This window comes from Apostichopus japonicus, chromosome 21 (genome assembly GCF_037975245.1).
Source record: "Apostichopus japonicus isolate 1M-3 chromosome 21, ASM3797524v1, whole genome shotgun sequence".
Taxonomy (NCBI): Eukaryota; Metazoa; Echinodermata; class Holothuroidea; order Aspidochirotida; family Stichopodidae; genus Apostichopus; species Apostichopus japonicus.
Window position 1 is genome coordinate 18,328,669 of NC_092581.1, and position 16,960 is coordinate 18,345,628.

The 16,960-nt window shown below is 39.4% G+C and overlaps 2 protein-coding genes across 2 annotated transcripts; one reads left to right on the top strand and one right to left on the bottom strand.

The window, feature by feature from the left end:
• Positions 1-540: 540 nt before the first annotated feature.
• LOC139962942 (uncharacterized) lies at positions 541-14,298 on the bottom strand. Its single transcript, XM_071963361.1, has 3 exons — positions 13,691-14,298; positions 13,211-13,376; positions 541-3,038 (listed from the first exon to the last, which is right to left on the bottom strand). Exons 1-3 carry the CDS (start codon positions 14,160-14,162, stop codon positions 2,837-2,839), a joined length of 840 nt encoding a protein of 279 aa, XP_071819462.1. The 5' UTR covers positions 14,163-14,298; the 3' UTR covers positions 541-2,836.
• On the top strand, positions 6,482-8,733 carry LOC139962941 (uncharacterized). Its single transcript, XM_071963360.1, has 2 exons — positions 6,482-6,752; positions 6,861-8,733. The coding sequence occupies exons 1-2, from the start codon at positions 6,495-6,497 to the stop codon at positions 8,730-8,732; spliced, it is 2,130 nt and encodes a 709-aa protein (XP_071819461.1). The 5' UTR covers positions 6,482-6,494; the 3' UTR covers position 8,733.
• Positions 14,299-16,960: the final 2,662 nt, after the last annotated feature.

Sequence of the window (16,960 nt, forward strand, 5' to 3'; positions counted from 1 at the left end):
TGGAAGTGTTGTGAGGAATGAAGGGGCACCCAGTATATCATACAGCTCTATGGAAGTGTAGTGAGGGATGAGTGGGCTTCAAAGTTCAAAGCTCAACAGGACACAACAGATCAAACCCGTACGGGCCGTACCTGACAAGGGAAACCGACAGATACAGTAATCCAATGAATATCTGGATATATGTCTGAAACACAACTTGTCCAGACACTTGAAAATATCTGCATAGTTAACTTTCCTGTATCATTCAATATAGCTTTACCATTTAATTGTCCAGACATAGAGAAATGTGTTTTATGTCATACAGTACAGTAACATGGCTTGAGTCATAACTTTTGGTATTGGAAACACTGGAAAGGTTGTGTTTGTTGTTTAGGCAGTCTTTGTCACTGGATTCCAGAGTACTGGACTCAAATGATGATGATGATATAATGGGAGTATCATACAATCCAGATTTTACTATTTCTTCAACTTAACTTTACCAAGAGAGCTTCACTATTTTTGACTGAAGAGAAAAGACAAACAAAACAACTTTTAAAAGCATCACTTTGCTGAAATATATTTCTCTCCTTTTGCAAGCTGTGGCAAATTTTAATGACAAGCAACCTTACACTACTTAGCCTTAATATACTTTATTTTCAATCTCAAGCCAAAGATGCTGAAGCTTTCAGCATTGTGGACACATAGGAGACCTAAGGTAATGTGTAAGAGTAGAGTAATAATAACTACATTAATCCTTTACAAGGAAACTACAGTGCAACTTGCAGAGATACAGGAGCAGACTAATAAAACATCTGATTGAACTTATAAGTAATATAATTCTGTAACCAGCATAGACATCGGGTAGACTGTGTCCCAAACCCCTCTTATTTGCCAAGAAAAGTTTCTAACAGAATTTGCATCCACCTAAAATAGTTAATAAATGTGCGGATTGGGGTACCAAATTCTCTTCCCTTCGTGTTATCTATCCTATGATATGAAAACATGAATAATTATTCCCCCCCCCCCAGTATTAACAAGAGCACAGAGACCCCCTTCCACTCCCACCTCCCCATATTCCTGTAAGGAAAAGTACTGATAGAGACTCAGAGCACAGCTTCAAATTGAAGCATCTCACTTCACAGCAACTGTATCCTTTAAACAAAATTGGCACACACCAAAATAAGGCTATTATAATATACATTCAAGTTTGTTCTCAACTGGACCAGGAACAGTCGATTACATCATAGAACGAATCATAGACCAATTAATTTAGTGAAGTTTCTTGACATTCTGCCTGCCAAAGTGGTAACAAATCTCTCCATTTCAAAATAGTTTAGTCACTACCAGTAATTTTACTGACCAGAGTCAAGTCATTCACGTGAGCCACTACGTTATCGCAAGGGGAGACCCCTGGCAAGTTTGTTTGATCACTTTAGATTTAGAATGACTTATTACCAATTGCATTTTGTTCTTTGCTCACCTGTTTAGTAATGAACGCTACAGATTAAATGTGGAAATAAATTATTTCAAGTACTTCTCTTCAGTTTATATGACAGAATTTTAATGTAGGATGCCAGAACTAGAAGTTGTCTTGTGTTAAAACTGTTCTAGTTGTTTAGTCATGCTAGTCTGACCTGCCAAACCCATCTATTCGATTGATAAGAAACTTAATGAAACATCAGAAGGCAACATTTTTTTATGATTTCAACACTACCAATGCAGAGTATGACAACTGCATTCATGCATGGTTTGATAATTAGTTTGAAGAACAACATTTTATAAGTATCATCTTGCATGTCAATCACAATCATGTTCAGAACTTGAGATCAATATTTTGATATTTCTAAAATTATTGACAAAGATCTTAAACAGAGCTGGTCCATAACCCCACCTGTCCACATAAATACACTAAATCAGTCACAAAACGCAAACATTACTGATAATGTATTGTACTTAACTATATTTCTGAATTGAAATATCTATCATATTCCACATGAAAAGAACAGAAAGCCAATTGGTATATTCATGTCCCATCACAATCTCTTGAAGGTCCTTCAAATGTTTGTAAAATGGCTCTGCCTCTAATGGACTTGACAGTAATTTAACAAATTACAAAAATGTGAATAAATTTGCACTGCATTAAAATATGCTATGAAGACTTAAAATAGCCAGCTGAAGACCAGCTGTTAATTGTATATTAATATTAACCTTACTTCTAGTTTCTAAAACGAAACATTTTTGAGATCAAATTTATGTAGTTTCCAGTGTCTACCTATTAGTTTGCCAATTTGAGTAATCTAAGAATGTTAATTTCTTGGACGGTACAAGGTAAGTTAATGCCAAATGGACTTTAAAAACCAACTATTTTCAGGCAACTTTAATACTCAAATGTTTCCAACTGTTCAAAACAAAGAAGTAATAATATGAACTGAATGCTTTTGCAAGAATTTGATTTTGCTGCATCCTTTCATCATTTTTGGTGTGCTTTCTATGGACTAAATTCAACAGGCTTTATACAGCAATATTAATTAATTTAATTGTGTTTATTGAATTGGAGGTTTTATGAAGTTTGGTACACATTAAAGTACTGAAGATTCTATGGTTCAGTGTGTACAAAAATGCTACACACATCTTTTGCAATTGTGTAATAGTTTCCCATTTTGCATATTGCTAAGCTATGCGATACCAGATAAATAAATTTCCTATTGAGCCTGAAATATTTCTTTATTTGAGCCTTAAATGGAGCCCTAAATTGAGCCTTAAATATTTCTGCTAAGCACTGTACTTTGAAAACTTCAACCCAAAATACAGATTTTTAATTCAGGCAAAGGTCCCTGGCAAGTCCACCTCATTCCAGTTACTCAGAAGTCTTTGTGCCGGGTTGTTGCTGATACTGCGTCGGATGTCTCATCATATTCATCTTTGAAACAGATTCACCGTGGTCCGCTCTGTATTTTCCTATCCCTATCATGACTAACGCGGTGCAGAAGGTCCCCACAGCCATGGCTATGTTTACGTAAACACGAAACTTGTTTTTTGCCCAATTAAGTGTGGCATCTCTGTAACAGGAACAAGAAATTATTTTTATGATAAGTAGCTCATTCAAGATAATGCAATATATATTTGAGAGGTTAATCACATTTAATATTCCAGATGTGAATCAAAGGTAGACAGAGTCGCATTTGAACTGCCATATGATAAAACCGATCAAATTATATTTCTCAAAGTTCTCTACATCCATTGAAAACATTTATGGAAGTCATTGGCATCCTATGCTCATCATCTACTTAAATACTGTGACGTATATATTTAAACATTTCATATAAGTTTCCTTACAACAGACTTCTGTGTTGCTTTGAACTGCTTTAAGAGCAATTTTATACCAAAATCCAATAATGTAGATTATCAGTTTATCTATTTGAATGTCATCAAACATAAAATAGAACAAATCAAAATTTTTCACCAGTTTCTCCTTACATGCATGTGACTGATGCTAACATAACAAAAAGTGTCTGGGTGGCAAATGATGAGGATCAAATTCAATCCATCTAGACAGTTGACATTCATTCAATGAAAAAACAAAGGGAGCCACACTAGGAGGATGTCATAGTGTGGCCAATTTTGCTATTATTTCAGCTTATTCTCAGTAGAATTTCTGATCAAACTCACACAAAGTTGCTTTAAAGGTAATCCCCTACAAACCATTACTAGGCATTAGAGACCACCAGTATTGCCTTCAAAAATGCTAGAAAGTCAGATAATGGTTACCGATGCTCATGTAGTGAGTTGAAAATAGGTCCTTAGTACAATCATGTTATTGTTCTTCTGCAATTGACTGGCTCATGAATTATTCATAGCTTGGTCCACATGGGCAGCATGTGGTCAACAGCATCTCCTTGTCTTCAACCTCACTTTCCCTTATTTTGTTAATGTAGATACATCTTTAAGCTAAAGTAGTGCTGCTTAAATTTCATCCTGTAAGTCTGTTTTATTATTGATTCTTACTTTTCTTATGTATACATGTTTAAAATACTTTTAATTTGGTGCTAGAATCAAATCTCTAAAGTAATACGGGGTTTGGATGTAATTATTAAGAATATCCATGCGCTTGTTAGCCTGAGTTTATGCTAATGCACCCTCCTGGCTTGGCGTGGGTAAGAGTTGCATGTGGGAATTTCAAGGAGCATGATCTTTATTAGAATCAGAGAAGAAAAGTTCGTCCGTTTCCAGTATAAAACGATGATAAAGAGTTAATTTTGGTTCTGTTTGGTGAGTAAATTCTAATATTGTCACACCTGTTTCTTTAGTTGTTGTTTTGGTTAAAAATGAGGCTATAAGATATTGATTGAAATTATGTATAATCACGATATTGTTTAAGTGCAAATTGGTCACTTAAATAGTGTGTGGGTATCAGTTCCACGAAATTTAACGTTACAAAGTTAAGAGTTTCTATTTATATGAAACTCCGATGTGATTTATTAAGCTTCATATTACAGCGTGTGAACATTCAATTTATATCTTATGTAAGCTTAATTTTATATTTTATTTATCCATATTCCATGTTACAAATTCAGTGTGTGTAATTGATAATTTCATCAATTCTTGGAGGGCCTAGGTTACACTTTTTGGCAAGAATCGGAGAGATAAGCCTAGACTGTTCACATTGTGGTTATATAGGCATGGTAGGGAGTAATTGTACTGATCATTCAGCAGTGTTTCTTTCTGTGTTTATTAATATTTTACTGTTAATATGTTGAACCTCAGTAAAAGAATAATGTAAGATTAAGATGATTGTCACAATATGTATTTAAGGATCATTGCATATTACAATTCTGTATAGCGACGTAACACTGGTTATAAGGATTTTGCAGTGGTTTATATCTTTATAGTTATAAATGTTCTCTTGTTCATTGTTTGTTGTTTATATGATTTAAGTGATAAGGTTTACAATGGTCAGTAACTCTTTGCTCACCATTTCTTTTTATAGTGTTTTATGAACAATATATCATTAGCTGTATGTTGATTTTATTAATTCAGGCTACTCGGTTGTGCGATGGTGAAGGTCTGTCTACGAGGGCACAACTTGTAATTGACATATTTGGCTTGGGGCTGCTTTCTATGCTTTCCTGTTCTCTACGTTTTCTGTTTATCTACACTGAATAAATTGGTGAAATCGTATACTGCTGTCTCTGAATCTGGTCTTAACGAGCAGGCTGACCCTTCCTTCGACTTCCCCTCCGCGTCCCTTCAAATGGTGTCAGAAGTGGGATACTACGGAGCTGTCCAGGAAACTGAGTGTCACCAGAGATCAAGTGGAAAACAGCCCCAGGCCACCAGTCAATTTCAAGTTGTAATAGTAAGTTTAGGTTGAGGCCCTCATTGTTAGTTAAATTACGTATAGACGCCAGAAGCAACTTATTCAGGATGCCCGGGCCTAATTTACCAGATACAGGGGCGAGTGCATCAAGCAGTGGGACATCGAGCAGTCAGTTTGATTTTGATGCAATGAGTCAATTTTTCAAGCGAGCTATGGGATTCCATGGTATACCGCAGGGGAGGCTCACCAAATTCAAAGGTGAACCAACACGACCAGGAGAGCTTAGTTTCAGTGAATGGCTAAATGAATTCGAACAGATTGTGGAACCGTTTGATTTAGAAGACAAAGAGAAAGCTAGAGCCTTAGTCGACCACCTGGTTGGTTCTGCCAGAGAAGAGGTGATGTGTCTTTCTGACAAAAATAGATCAGACTACTCAGAGGTAAAGAAGGCTTTGGAGCTCTGTTTTTCTGTGTCAGGTACAGCTCAGAGTGCTAGTGTGGAGTTCCACAACAGGAGACAAGGGGAGCGGGAGTCTCTTGCAGATTTCAGTAGGTCTCTTATACGGCTTTACAATAAGATGGAGACTACTGCACCGACGCAAGAAGAGGCAAAGGCCCTGGAAAAATTAAGAAACAGGTCCCTCCGAGATCAATTCTCTGCGGGAGCAAGAGAGGAATGGGTTCGGAGAGAATTGAGACGAATATCCCTTGCCACTAAAGACGACGGATTTGAGGAGATGAGGAAAGAAGCCATCTATTTGTTTCAAGATGGTGGAACCCATCAAGTAACTAAAGTGAGGGAGGTCACTGCAGACAACATATCTATTTCTAAGGCAGAAACTGGTCCTACCTTAAGGGAAATGGCAGAGCAACAGTCCCAGTTACTGGCACAGGTTTTGGCCATGAGAGAAGAGATCAAATTGTTGAGGGGCTTGTCTTCAGAAGTCCAACAACTCAAGGAAGATATGAGACAACAGAGACCAAACTGGTCCAGCAGACAACCACCCAACAGATTTCAACCACCCAACAGGTATCCACGACAGAGATCTATTGCAGATGTGACATGTTTTAGCTGTAACCAAAAGGGACACTATGCGGTTGACTGTCCTAAGAACCGACCGGGAAACTAATTCACTCTGCTGTTGTGGGCGAAACAGTAGAGCGGACTTATTCCACCAGAAGGCCCTTAGAGAGAAACATGAACGCGAAGACAACTGAAGAGATTAGGAGTGACGGGATCCCTGGAAGTCCAGATTTTGTTGAAGTAGACATGGGAGTAGTAGAACCTAAGGATTTGAGTTATAATAGAGTATTGAAGCAAGAGAGTAACATAGTCGAGATTGAGGTTAGAGGAGAGATCCGAGATGGGGTTGATAGCAGTAGTATGACAGAGTTGGGCTTTAGAGAAGAAGAGAAAAAGGTAGTGAATTGTCGTCGAGAGGTGGAGCCTAGTCAGGTAGAGGAGAGTCGTCGAGAGATGGAGTCTAGTCAAGTAGAGGAGAGTTGTCAAGAGATGGAGTCTAAGCAGGTAGAGAAATTGAGTGGTGATATGGAGCCTAGCCAGGTAGAGGAGAGTCGTCGAGAGATGGAGTCTAGTCAGGTTGAGGATAGTCGTCGAGAGATTGAGCTTGGATGCAGTGTTGGAAAAGGAATTAGGGAGGAGAGTGATAGAGTTGTAGATCAAGGATCAGTTGAGAAAGGAGAGTTGCTACGGGTAATAGAGAGTAAGGTAGGGGATGGAGGTTGTTCAGAGAAAGGACACGGTGCTGAACAAATTGAGGAAACCCAGAGGGGTACAGAGGTTGTGGGAGACTTCTTAGTTAATGGAAAAGTTACAGCGCTTGCTTATGAGGCTGTAGAGAGACTGACAGGTATTTCAGAGATAGTGTCACCAAGTCCTACGGCTCTGATTAAGCTTGCAGGAGTAGAAATAGGGTGTGTTATAGACACTGGAGCGGAGTCGTCTATTATTCCATCACAAGTTTTTCATGAGCTTCTGGAGCCAGTGTTGGGATCTCTCAGCACCCTGGGGTATGCCCTCACTATTAAAGGAGTTGGAGAAACAAGCATTCCAGCTGAAGGTTTCGTGATGGCAGAAGTGTGCTTACAAAATAGGACCGTAGACGTCGGATTCCTTGTTTTGCCAAGTGAACTTCCTCTTGAAGGAAGAAGAAAGGACTATCCAATTCTACTGGGATGTAACGCACTAAAGAAGCTTGCTGCTATTGCTGCCATAGATGGAGAAGAGACAGACCCTGGCTTCCAAATACTGTTAGAAGGGACATCTGTACCAATTAAACTGCAGTCAACAGATGTATCCTTTGCAACTGCAGACATCAGCACTGGATCTTCAAAGGAAGTAATTGCTCCATATTCTGCAAGGAGAGTAGAGTGTAGATTTAAATCTAAAGAGACTGAAGGAGGGACGTGGCTGGTCAGTGGATTGAGGTCAACAGAATGGGAAGTGGTAGAGGGTTGTATCACACCAGAAAATCAAACCGTGTCCCTGTTGATTGCAAACCCTGGAGCACAGATAGTGTGCATACCTCCAAATTTCAGAGTTGCGGAAGCTGTCCCAGCAAGACCAAGATCGGAAGTCTTTACATCATTCAGGGTAGACCATATAGAGGTAGATGTACAGGAGATTTACAATGTTGATGTAGAAGGAGCTGAATCGGAGGTAAAGTGTACCAGCCCGGAAGTTAACAAAAGAGAGAAATTCCAGTTTCCAGATGGTTCCAGTTTCCTGTTACCAATAGGCCTTAGTCTAAAAGGATTGGATACTGATCAGGCCATAAAAGTTGCTCTCCTGGTTAAGGATAATCTTGAGGCATTTTCAAATGGTGACTTTGATCTTGGGTTTTGTGATGCCATACCCCACGAAATGAAGCTTCAAGAAAACACACCAATAAGGCAGCCGTACCGCAGGATACCACCAAACCAATTAGAGGAAGTCAAAGATCTTCTGCAAGACATGCTAGATAAGAAAATTATCAAGAAATCCAACAGTCCATATGCAAGCCCAATCGTTTTGGTGAGAAAGAAGTTTGGAGGTATTCGCCTATGTATAGATTATAGGAAAATTAATGAAATCACCTTGAAGGACTCCTTCCCGTTACCCAGAATTGAGGAAACCTTAGAGGTCTTGGGAGGAGCTAAATTTTTCTCTTCCTTAGATTTAGCGCATGGGTACTTCCAGGTTGCCATGAAGGAGGAAGATATTCCAAAGACAGCCTTTCGTGTGCCCTGGGGTCTCTACGAGTTCAATAGGATGCCGCAAGGGCTCTGCAATAGCCCCAGTACATTTCAGAGGCTTATGGAACTAATCTTTGGAGACTTGAATATGTCACAACTGGTCCTTTATCTTGATGATATCCTGGTATACTCTACAACCTTCGACCAGCACTTAGACAGACTGGGCAATGTCTTTAAGTGATTGATTCATCATGGATTAAAGTTAAAGGGTGAGAAGTGCCATCTCTTCCAAGCAGAAGTTCACCACCTTGGCCACATAGTAAATGCTAGTGGGGTATCTGTAGACCCAGGTAAGATTGAGAGAGTTCTTAATTGGCCTGTTCCTAGTAATGCTTCGGAGATGAGGTCCTTCCTAGGTTTAGCTGCATACTATAGGAGGTTCGTTCCTGGATTTGCAAGGGTTGCTGCTCCACTCTATAACCTTGTCGGCGGGTCGCCAAGGAAGACAAAGAAAGAATTGAAAGGAGGCAGTTTTGAATGGTCACCTGGAGCTGATGAAGCTTTCACAACACTAAAGGAACTCTTGACTTCTCCACCCATTCTGGCGTACCCAAGATTTGGTGAGGACTTTGTAGTAGAAGTAGATGCCTCCTTGAGAGGATTAGGAGCTTGTTTATCCCAAGTAGGAACAGATGGACAGCTGCATCCAGTGGCATATGCCAGTCGAGGTCTTCGAGGTGCCGAGAAAAATTATAGTGACTTCTCAAGTTTCAAGATTGAATTATTAGCTTTGAAATGGGCGGTTGCTGATAAGTTTCGGGAATATCTAATTGGCTCAAAGTGTACTGTACTTACCGATAACAACCCTCTAGCTTATATCCAGACAGCTAAACTTGGGGCCACCGAGCAGCGTTGGGTATCTCAATTAGCACCATTCGACCTTACTATCAAATACCGTCCAGGAAAACAGAATAGGTGTGCAGATGCACTGAGTCGTTGTCCGGACAATGAAGTTAACATCAGTGGACTAGCAGTGAAAGCAGAAATAAGTATTGGTTCCTCTGTTCCTTCCGAGATGCGGTTGATTGTACCCTGTGGTGCTGTTGAAGTAAATTCCCCGTACGTATTTCCCTCCTATTCGCATGAAGACCTGAGACAGATGCAGCAAGCAGATCAGTCATTGAAGGAGGTCTGGAAGTGTTGGCAGTCCGGTTGGCAAGCACAAGATGGAACAGGGCTGTTTTCCCCAGAAGTCAGAGGCTGGCTTAAAGAAAAGGACAAGATCACAGAAATCCAGGGAGTACTATATCGACAGATCATGAATGCTGGGAAGCAGTCTAACCAACTATTAGTCCCAAAAGTCCTGAAGTCCACCCTTATTGAGATGGCGCATGATCAGTGGGGGCACCAAGGTATTGGAAGGACAATTGGTATTCTCAAGGCACGTTGCTATTGGCCGGGACTTCACAAAGATGTACAGAAGCATATTAAGAAGTGTTTTACTTGTGTGACAACAAAGGCCCCTACACCGAAAGTGCGGACTCCACGTCGACATCTCATAGCTTTCCGACCTCTTGAACTGGTAGCCATGGACTTCCTCAAGCTGGATGTTGGGAGAGGCGGATATGAGGACGTACTTGTCATAACTGATGCTTTCACTAAATACAGCCAAGCAATTCCTTGTAAGAACCAAACTGCTGTTGTTGTAGCCAGAGCCTTAAGAGACAAGTGGTTTACTCATTATGGAGTCCCTCTTCGACTACATTCTGATCAGGGCAGAAATTTTGAAAGTAGCACTATTAAGGAGTTGTGCAAGTTGTATGGCATTTCCAAATCGAGAACAACGCCTTACCACCCGGAAGGAAATGGTCAAACTGAAAGGTTCAATCGTACACTTTGCGGGATGATTCGCTCCCTAGACCCAGCCCGGAGGAGGAATTGGCCAGATCTACTATCAAACCTTGTGTTTCTATACAACAGTACCCCACACCGAGTGACTGGCATGTCTCCATACAGGATGATGTTTGGGAGAGAACCATATACACCTTTAGACCAGCTACTTAGTAATGCCAGGAAGACTTGGGATGAGGATTTCGTTAACGAACAGGCAGCTGCGTTACAAGAAGCTCACAAAGTAGCAGCAGAAAAGATCAAGACTTCCAAGGAGAAAGAAAAAGCAAAGTATGACCAACTGCCGCAGAGTACTCCTCTTGAGGTAGGTGCTAGAGTACTGCTGAGAAGGACTGCTTTCGATGGCCGACATAAGCTAGAGGATAAATTTCATAGAGATCCCTTTGTCATAGTTAGAGTTAATCCAGAAGGAGATGTGTATGGTATTCGTCCATTATTAGGAGGTCCTATTCAGACAGTAAACAGAAGACTCCTTACAGAAGACCCTAGAGATGTGCAACAAGTTGAGGATCCTGAACTAGCTATTAATGAACAGGAGGACATATTGGAAGAGACAGAGCCAGAAGACATTCAACCAATTCTGCCATGGTGGTTCTTTCTTGAGCAGGGGAGGCCAAGAGAAAATGAGCCAGAAGGAGACACAATTGCAGATCCCCAAGTTGTACTCCGCCGATCGGCTAGGCAAACCAAGGGTATACATTCGAACCCTTGCAATCTTCCACGTTCTGTCTTACCCAATTAAGTGGCTGTCTTGTATTCCTTATGACGTATGTATTGAAATTTATAGTTTTTATTGTTATGTACTTCTCAACTTGTACGTAATATGTAAGTACAAATTTGTTTAGTTGTTGTTTGTAAATGCGGGGAACCTGTTCTGTGACTCCACGCATAGTTCACCACATTATTTTTGGTTGTTAGTTGATATTTATTTAGTGACTATGAGGGCATAAGTCATTAAATGCGGGGAAGTTTGTAGTGAGTTGAAAATAGGTCCTTAGTACAATCATGTTATTGTTCTTCTGCAATTGACTGGCTCATGAATTATTCATAGCTTGGTCCACATGGGCAGCATGTGGTCAACAGCATCTCCTTGTCTTCAACCTCACTTTCCCTTATTTTGTTAATGTAGATACATCTTTAAGCTAAAGTAGTGCTGCTTAAATTTCATCCTGTAAGTCTGTTTTATTATTGATTCTTACTTTTCTTATGTATACATGTTTAAAATACTTTTAATTTGGTGCTAGAATCAAATCTCTAAAGTAATACGGGGTTTGGATGTAATTATTAAGAATATCCATGCGCTTGTTAGCCTGAGTTTATGCTAATGCACCCTCCTGGCTTGGCGTGGGTAAGAGTTGCATGTGGGAATTTCAAGGAGCATGATCTTTATTAGAATCAGAGAAGAAAAGTTCGTCCGTTTCCAGTATAAAACGATGATAAAGAGTTAATTTTGGTTCTGTTTGGTGAGTAAATTCTAATATTGTCACACCTGTTTCTTTAGTTGTTGTTTTGGTTAAAAATGAGGCTATAAGATATTGATTGAAATTATGTATAATCACGATATTGTTTAAGTGCAAATTGGTCACTTAAATAGTGTGTGGGTATCAGTTCCACGAAATTTAACGTTACAAAGTTAAGAGTTTCTATTTATATGAAACTCCGATGTGATTTATTAAGCTTCATATTACAGCGTGTGAACATTCAATTTATATCTTATGTAAGCTTAATTTTATATTTTATTTATCCATATTCCATGTTACAAATTCAGTGTGTGTAATTGATAATTTCATCAATTCTTGGAGGGCCTAGGTTACACTTTTTGGCAAGAATCGGAGAGATAAGCCTAGACTGTTCACATTGTGGTTATATAGGCATGGTAGGGAGTAATTGTACTGATCATTCAGCAGTGTTTCTTTCTGTGTTTATTAATATTTTACTGTTAATATGTTGAACCTCAGTAAAAGAATAATGTAAGATTAAGATGATTGTCACAATATGTATTTAAGGATCATTGCATATTACAATTCTGTATAGCGACGTAACACTGGTTATAAGGATTTTGCAGTGGTTTATATCTTTATAGTTATAAATGTTCTCTTGTTCATTGTTTGTTGTTTATATGATTTAAGTGATAAGGTTTACAATGGTCAGTAACTCTTTGCTCACCATTTCTTTTTATAGTGTTTTATGAACAATATATCATTAGCTGTATGTTGATTTTATTAATTCAGGCTACTCGGTTGTGCGATGGTGAAGGTCTGTCTACGAGGGCACAACTTGTAATTGACATATTTGGCTTGGGGCTGCTTTCTATGCTTTCCTGTTCTCTACGTTTTCTGTTTATCTACACTGAATAAATTGGTGAAATCGTATACTGCTGTCTCTGAATCTGGTCTTAACGAGCAGGCTGACCCTTCCTTCGACTTCCCCTCCGCGTCCCTTCACTCAGAAGTTAAGTGCATTTTAATGCTACCTCCAAAGGCTTTTTAAAATTCATTTAAATGTCTAATTGAATGTCTGGAAATAATAAGAAGGATCAGAGCTGCCTCTAGGAAAGTAATTCAACTCTGTGGTTTGTCATGGCTTAATTGGGCAGTTTAACAATTGTTAATTGTGTGTTTCTGTGTTTGCTTCTTTAATCTCAATTCTCTTTAATATGAAATCTTATTGAATGTCTGGAAATAACATGGGAGGATCAGAGCCAGAGGAAAGTACCCGTGAAAACTTCTACAAATTTTCTAGTATGCTTAAATTTGGCGGCCAATACTGATGACCATTATGGCACTGTAAATGATCATATATACTTACGAAACAAAAGAGGGTACAGTTTCAAGAGATGAGTACTTTCCAGTCCATACTAAGATCTTTCTGTCAAAGTTTGAGGGCGCTATTAACCTCAAATTAGCTGCAGATGTTGCATCATCTGAGAAAAAGGCAAAGAGTCCCATTGACAGATGCATGATACCATGATGATCTGTAACAGGGTATAAATTAATTAATTACTTAAGTTAACCTGTGAAGGAAATACATGTATACATCCCAAAGACTGTATTTGAGATTCAAACATGCAATGATGTCATGTGACTTTTCGAGCACAATGGAATCAGATACACAAAGTACAAATGTATCTCATTTATATGGAATCTGATAAAACAAGCGATGAAATGTGCACAGCTAATTGATAAAACTAAAACTGTGCAAAGTTAATTCAGTGACATCATCATTACCGTTATTCTACAAACAACCCTCCCCCCCCATTCCCACCAGAGAGGGGCCCCTTACTCTCACCTGTTTCTGCTTTTTCTGTCCCTTCATCAGCACTGCCAGTTTGCTTGTGTGTCTGAATGGGACCCGTCCTATCGTCAGACTTTGCACAAGTAGCACACCTTGTATGGAACTCCTTTCTGTTTTCATTCCACATCAAGTCTCTATATGTATGCACATTAACGCTAGCTGATGTAGTCATATATGTTTGGGGGTATTGTCTTTGTATGTGTCCTAGATATTTCCTATAATTCCTTGTTTCATAAGTGGACAATACGTTTGCTGTTGTAGGCCTATGACTACATGTCGTACAAATACGTGCACTAGGACAAGCACTTGGCCTAAGCCTATTGTTTAATGTCAATACACCGACAGGCCTATACCTTTCGTATGCCGCCAGAGTTAGGTTACTTTTCTGACATTGTCTTATGCAAAGTGACAATCCTTCGGGTTGCCTGAGAAGATTTTTAAAGTTTCTGGCAAAATGTTGATACATTTTTGTATGATAGCATATGTTCTAACGTTAGACGTAGATGAAGAAGGAAGAAGGTTGCTTCAAGTTCAACAGTGTTTTTTGGTCGTATGTTTGCCTCCCGTGCTGTTTCGAATACGTGACTGATAACTGATTTCCCAGTACAGCACTTACTGAACTTTTATCGAACGCCGTTTGAATTGTGCGAACAAGATTTTTACTTTACTATAGCATAGCATAGCATAGCATAGCATAGCATAGCATAGCATTGACTTATTTTCCCTCCGTTGGGACTTGGAAAAGAGAAATCATGTCGTGGTTGGCAAGTAAAGAAACAGGATACAGACACGAAGCAGCACAAAATTTGTTACATTAGCTGACTTGAACATAATGCAGGACTAGATACGGACCCAGCTCCCATTAGTGGATCGGAAAAATAATAATAATAAAAGAAATATATCGAAAGGCAATTGGAGACGAGAGAAATTGGAGGGAATTTGCAATGTAAAATAAAAAGTAAAACATTGACTAAAATATCTTGAAAAAGATGCTATTTTTCGACGCACTCCGCGCACACACATTGCAGATATTTATCTTACTATTACTATGTGTTGTACAGCTTGAGTGGAATTATTGTTCCAAAGCCCCATGCAACCCCTCCCAGCATCCATCCTCCCGATCTGCGCAAGTCCCCTGCATTATCAAATCGACCGGCCGTTAGTTAGGAGTTAGGCTATTATTTATTTTTTAAATGGTCAAATGGTGACTATATTTGTGGTATCCTTAGTGCGCATCAAGTGCCATTTGAAGATAGTTAATTGCTTCATTCTAATACCCACAATTTTTTTAATACCCAACAGCATATTTCCTGTTCCCCCACTGGGGCGTTGCCCGTGGATGTACCCCATCAGGGGCACTAAGGTAGGCCCTGGACCCCACGCTCTCGATGGACCGCTTCGCGCATCCTATGTCATTTGAAATAGCTAAATGCTTCATTCTAATGCCCACAATTTTGTAAATACCCAGAGCTTCAGGGGCTTCGTCTCTGGTCCCCACAGGGGTGTTGCCCCTGGACCCAATTGTGCCCTAAGGTGAGGCCCCGACCGCACGCCTTCGGGGAGCGCCTTCGGTGCCTTTGGATCATTCCAACCTGAAGCCCAACCCTTCCCCCAATTCCTATTAATATCGGTGGGCCCTACCCCCCCCCCCCCCAGAAAGGAAAGATGTACGCACCTGACATAATGTGAGGCAAAATTGTTCTTTTTAATCAAACACGAGGCTTGACGTACTAAACGGATCAATTTGTAGCTATTATAACCTCATACAATAACATACACGGTCTATACAATTAAGGCAGAAAATATATACCATCCTTCTCGCAAATAGGGGTGATATTTAGGGAGCTGCAGCAGACCCTGAATTCGGGTCAGTTATGGGCAAGATAAATTTGGAAAAAAGATTAATATTCTTATTTTCATAATAAAGTTAAAGCCCCATTATGCATTCGACGGTCTAAACATTTCTTTTAGTACTATTGTGTAGTAAATAATCAAACAATCACGATGATGTATATTTTATTGCCAAAACTTTCATTCGCTCGATCTATGCGAATGGACTTAAATATTAAGGGGAAAGTACATGCTTGATTATTTACTATACAAACAGAAAGAATTAGCGATTGTTGTGTGCGCGATCGGTTAACTCGTGTCCATACTGGGATGCATTATGGGGCTTTAGGCATAATTATGACCTAGAAAAAGCGGGACTGGTGACATACTTGCTGTGCCCAATTTGGCTCTCGATGCATCTGGTGATTTAAAACATTTCCAATAATTACCTGGAGAAAATCCATTAGTCCTACATTTCCTAAATACCAAAGACAATGGAAACAGAGATAATTAACAAAATTCTATAGGAAAACTGGAGGAACGCTTTTGTAAATAACGATTGGAATATTAAAGACCAATTGAACTAATCTTCAACATCATCAGGAAATCTGGCTGAATTTATTCCAGTGCCAGTGTCAGTGGCGTAACCAGACTTCTGTTTTTAGGGTGGTAAATACTTCAATAGGGGCACACGCACAATACCTATTTTCTATTAAAAAAATGTATTTCTCTCCCAAAAAATTTCAGAAAATTGTGAAATCAATACCACCTCGTAATTCATTTTCCAAGATTCGGAATTTGACAGTCCCCGACTTTACATGAAATCATCTAGTCAATTTACTCAACATTGTTATCATAATTGGATAATAATGAGAGGGCAACTTATTTTTTTTAAATGCACCCCGCATGTTTATAGTTGACGGTATTGACACTGTACGTTGAAGCTACTGTCACAGCTTAAGCTAACGTTAAGTTGATAAAAATGGCATCTGCCACACTTTTGGTCTCCCGGAAATGTATCGCAAAGCTCTTGCGAAATCAATCAAAACATCAATTTCAAAGAAGGTTTGCTGCTTCGAAAGCCGTAGAACAAGCACCTCCACCTCAAACATGGGCGCAATACTTCTTCAGGTTTGTAAATTTGTACGTCAAAATTGAGGACCATTTAGCCTAAGTTAATACAATAGGCTTAAGTTATGCATAGACCCACAGGCGCCCCAACGTTTGCACAGAGTAACACATAACGTTGAGAGTCTTGGTCTATGGCCTACAGTAGTAGGATGGTGACTTCGAAGTTCGGCCACTTAAGACTTAAAACACCCCAAAACTAAATCTTCTGGTATAAATCATTTGAAAATATACTTCATATGGTGGGAGAATTTTGTTATAGTACGATACACGGCCAAACTTTCTTTCCTGCAAACTGTTTTCACG

Bases quoted from the DNA above. Each gene is read 5' to 3' on its own strand.
- LOC139962941 (XM_071963360.1), top strand. From the start codon at position 6,495: ATGAACGCGAAGACAACTGAAGAGATTAGGAGTGACGGGATCCCTGGA. The intron at 6,753-6,860 runs GTAGAGGAGAGT...GAGCCTAGCCAG, and splicing joins GAGAGGTGGAGCCTAGTCAG to GTAGAGGAGAGTCGTCGAGA.
- LOC139962942 (XM_071963361.1), bottom strand. From the start codon at position 14,162: ATGTATCAACATTTTGCCAGAAACTTTAAAAATCTTCTCAGGCAACCC. The intron at 13,377-13,690 runs GTGAGAGTAAGG...ACCCTGTTACAG, and splicing joins GACAGAAAAAGCAGAAACAG to ATCATCATGGTATCATGCAT. The intron at 3,039-13,210 runs GTAAGTATATAT...TTCCTGTTACAG, and splicing joins ACTGTACCCTCTTTTGTTTC to AGATGCCACACTTAATTGGG.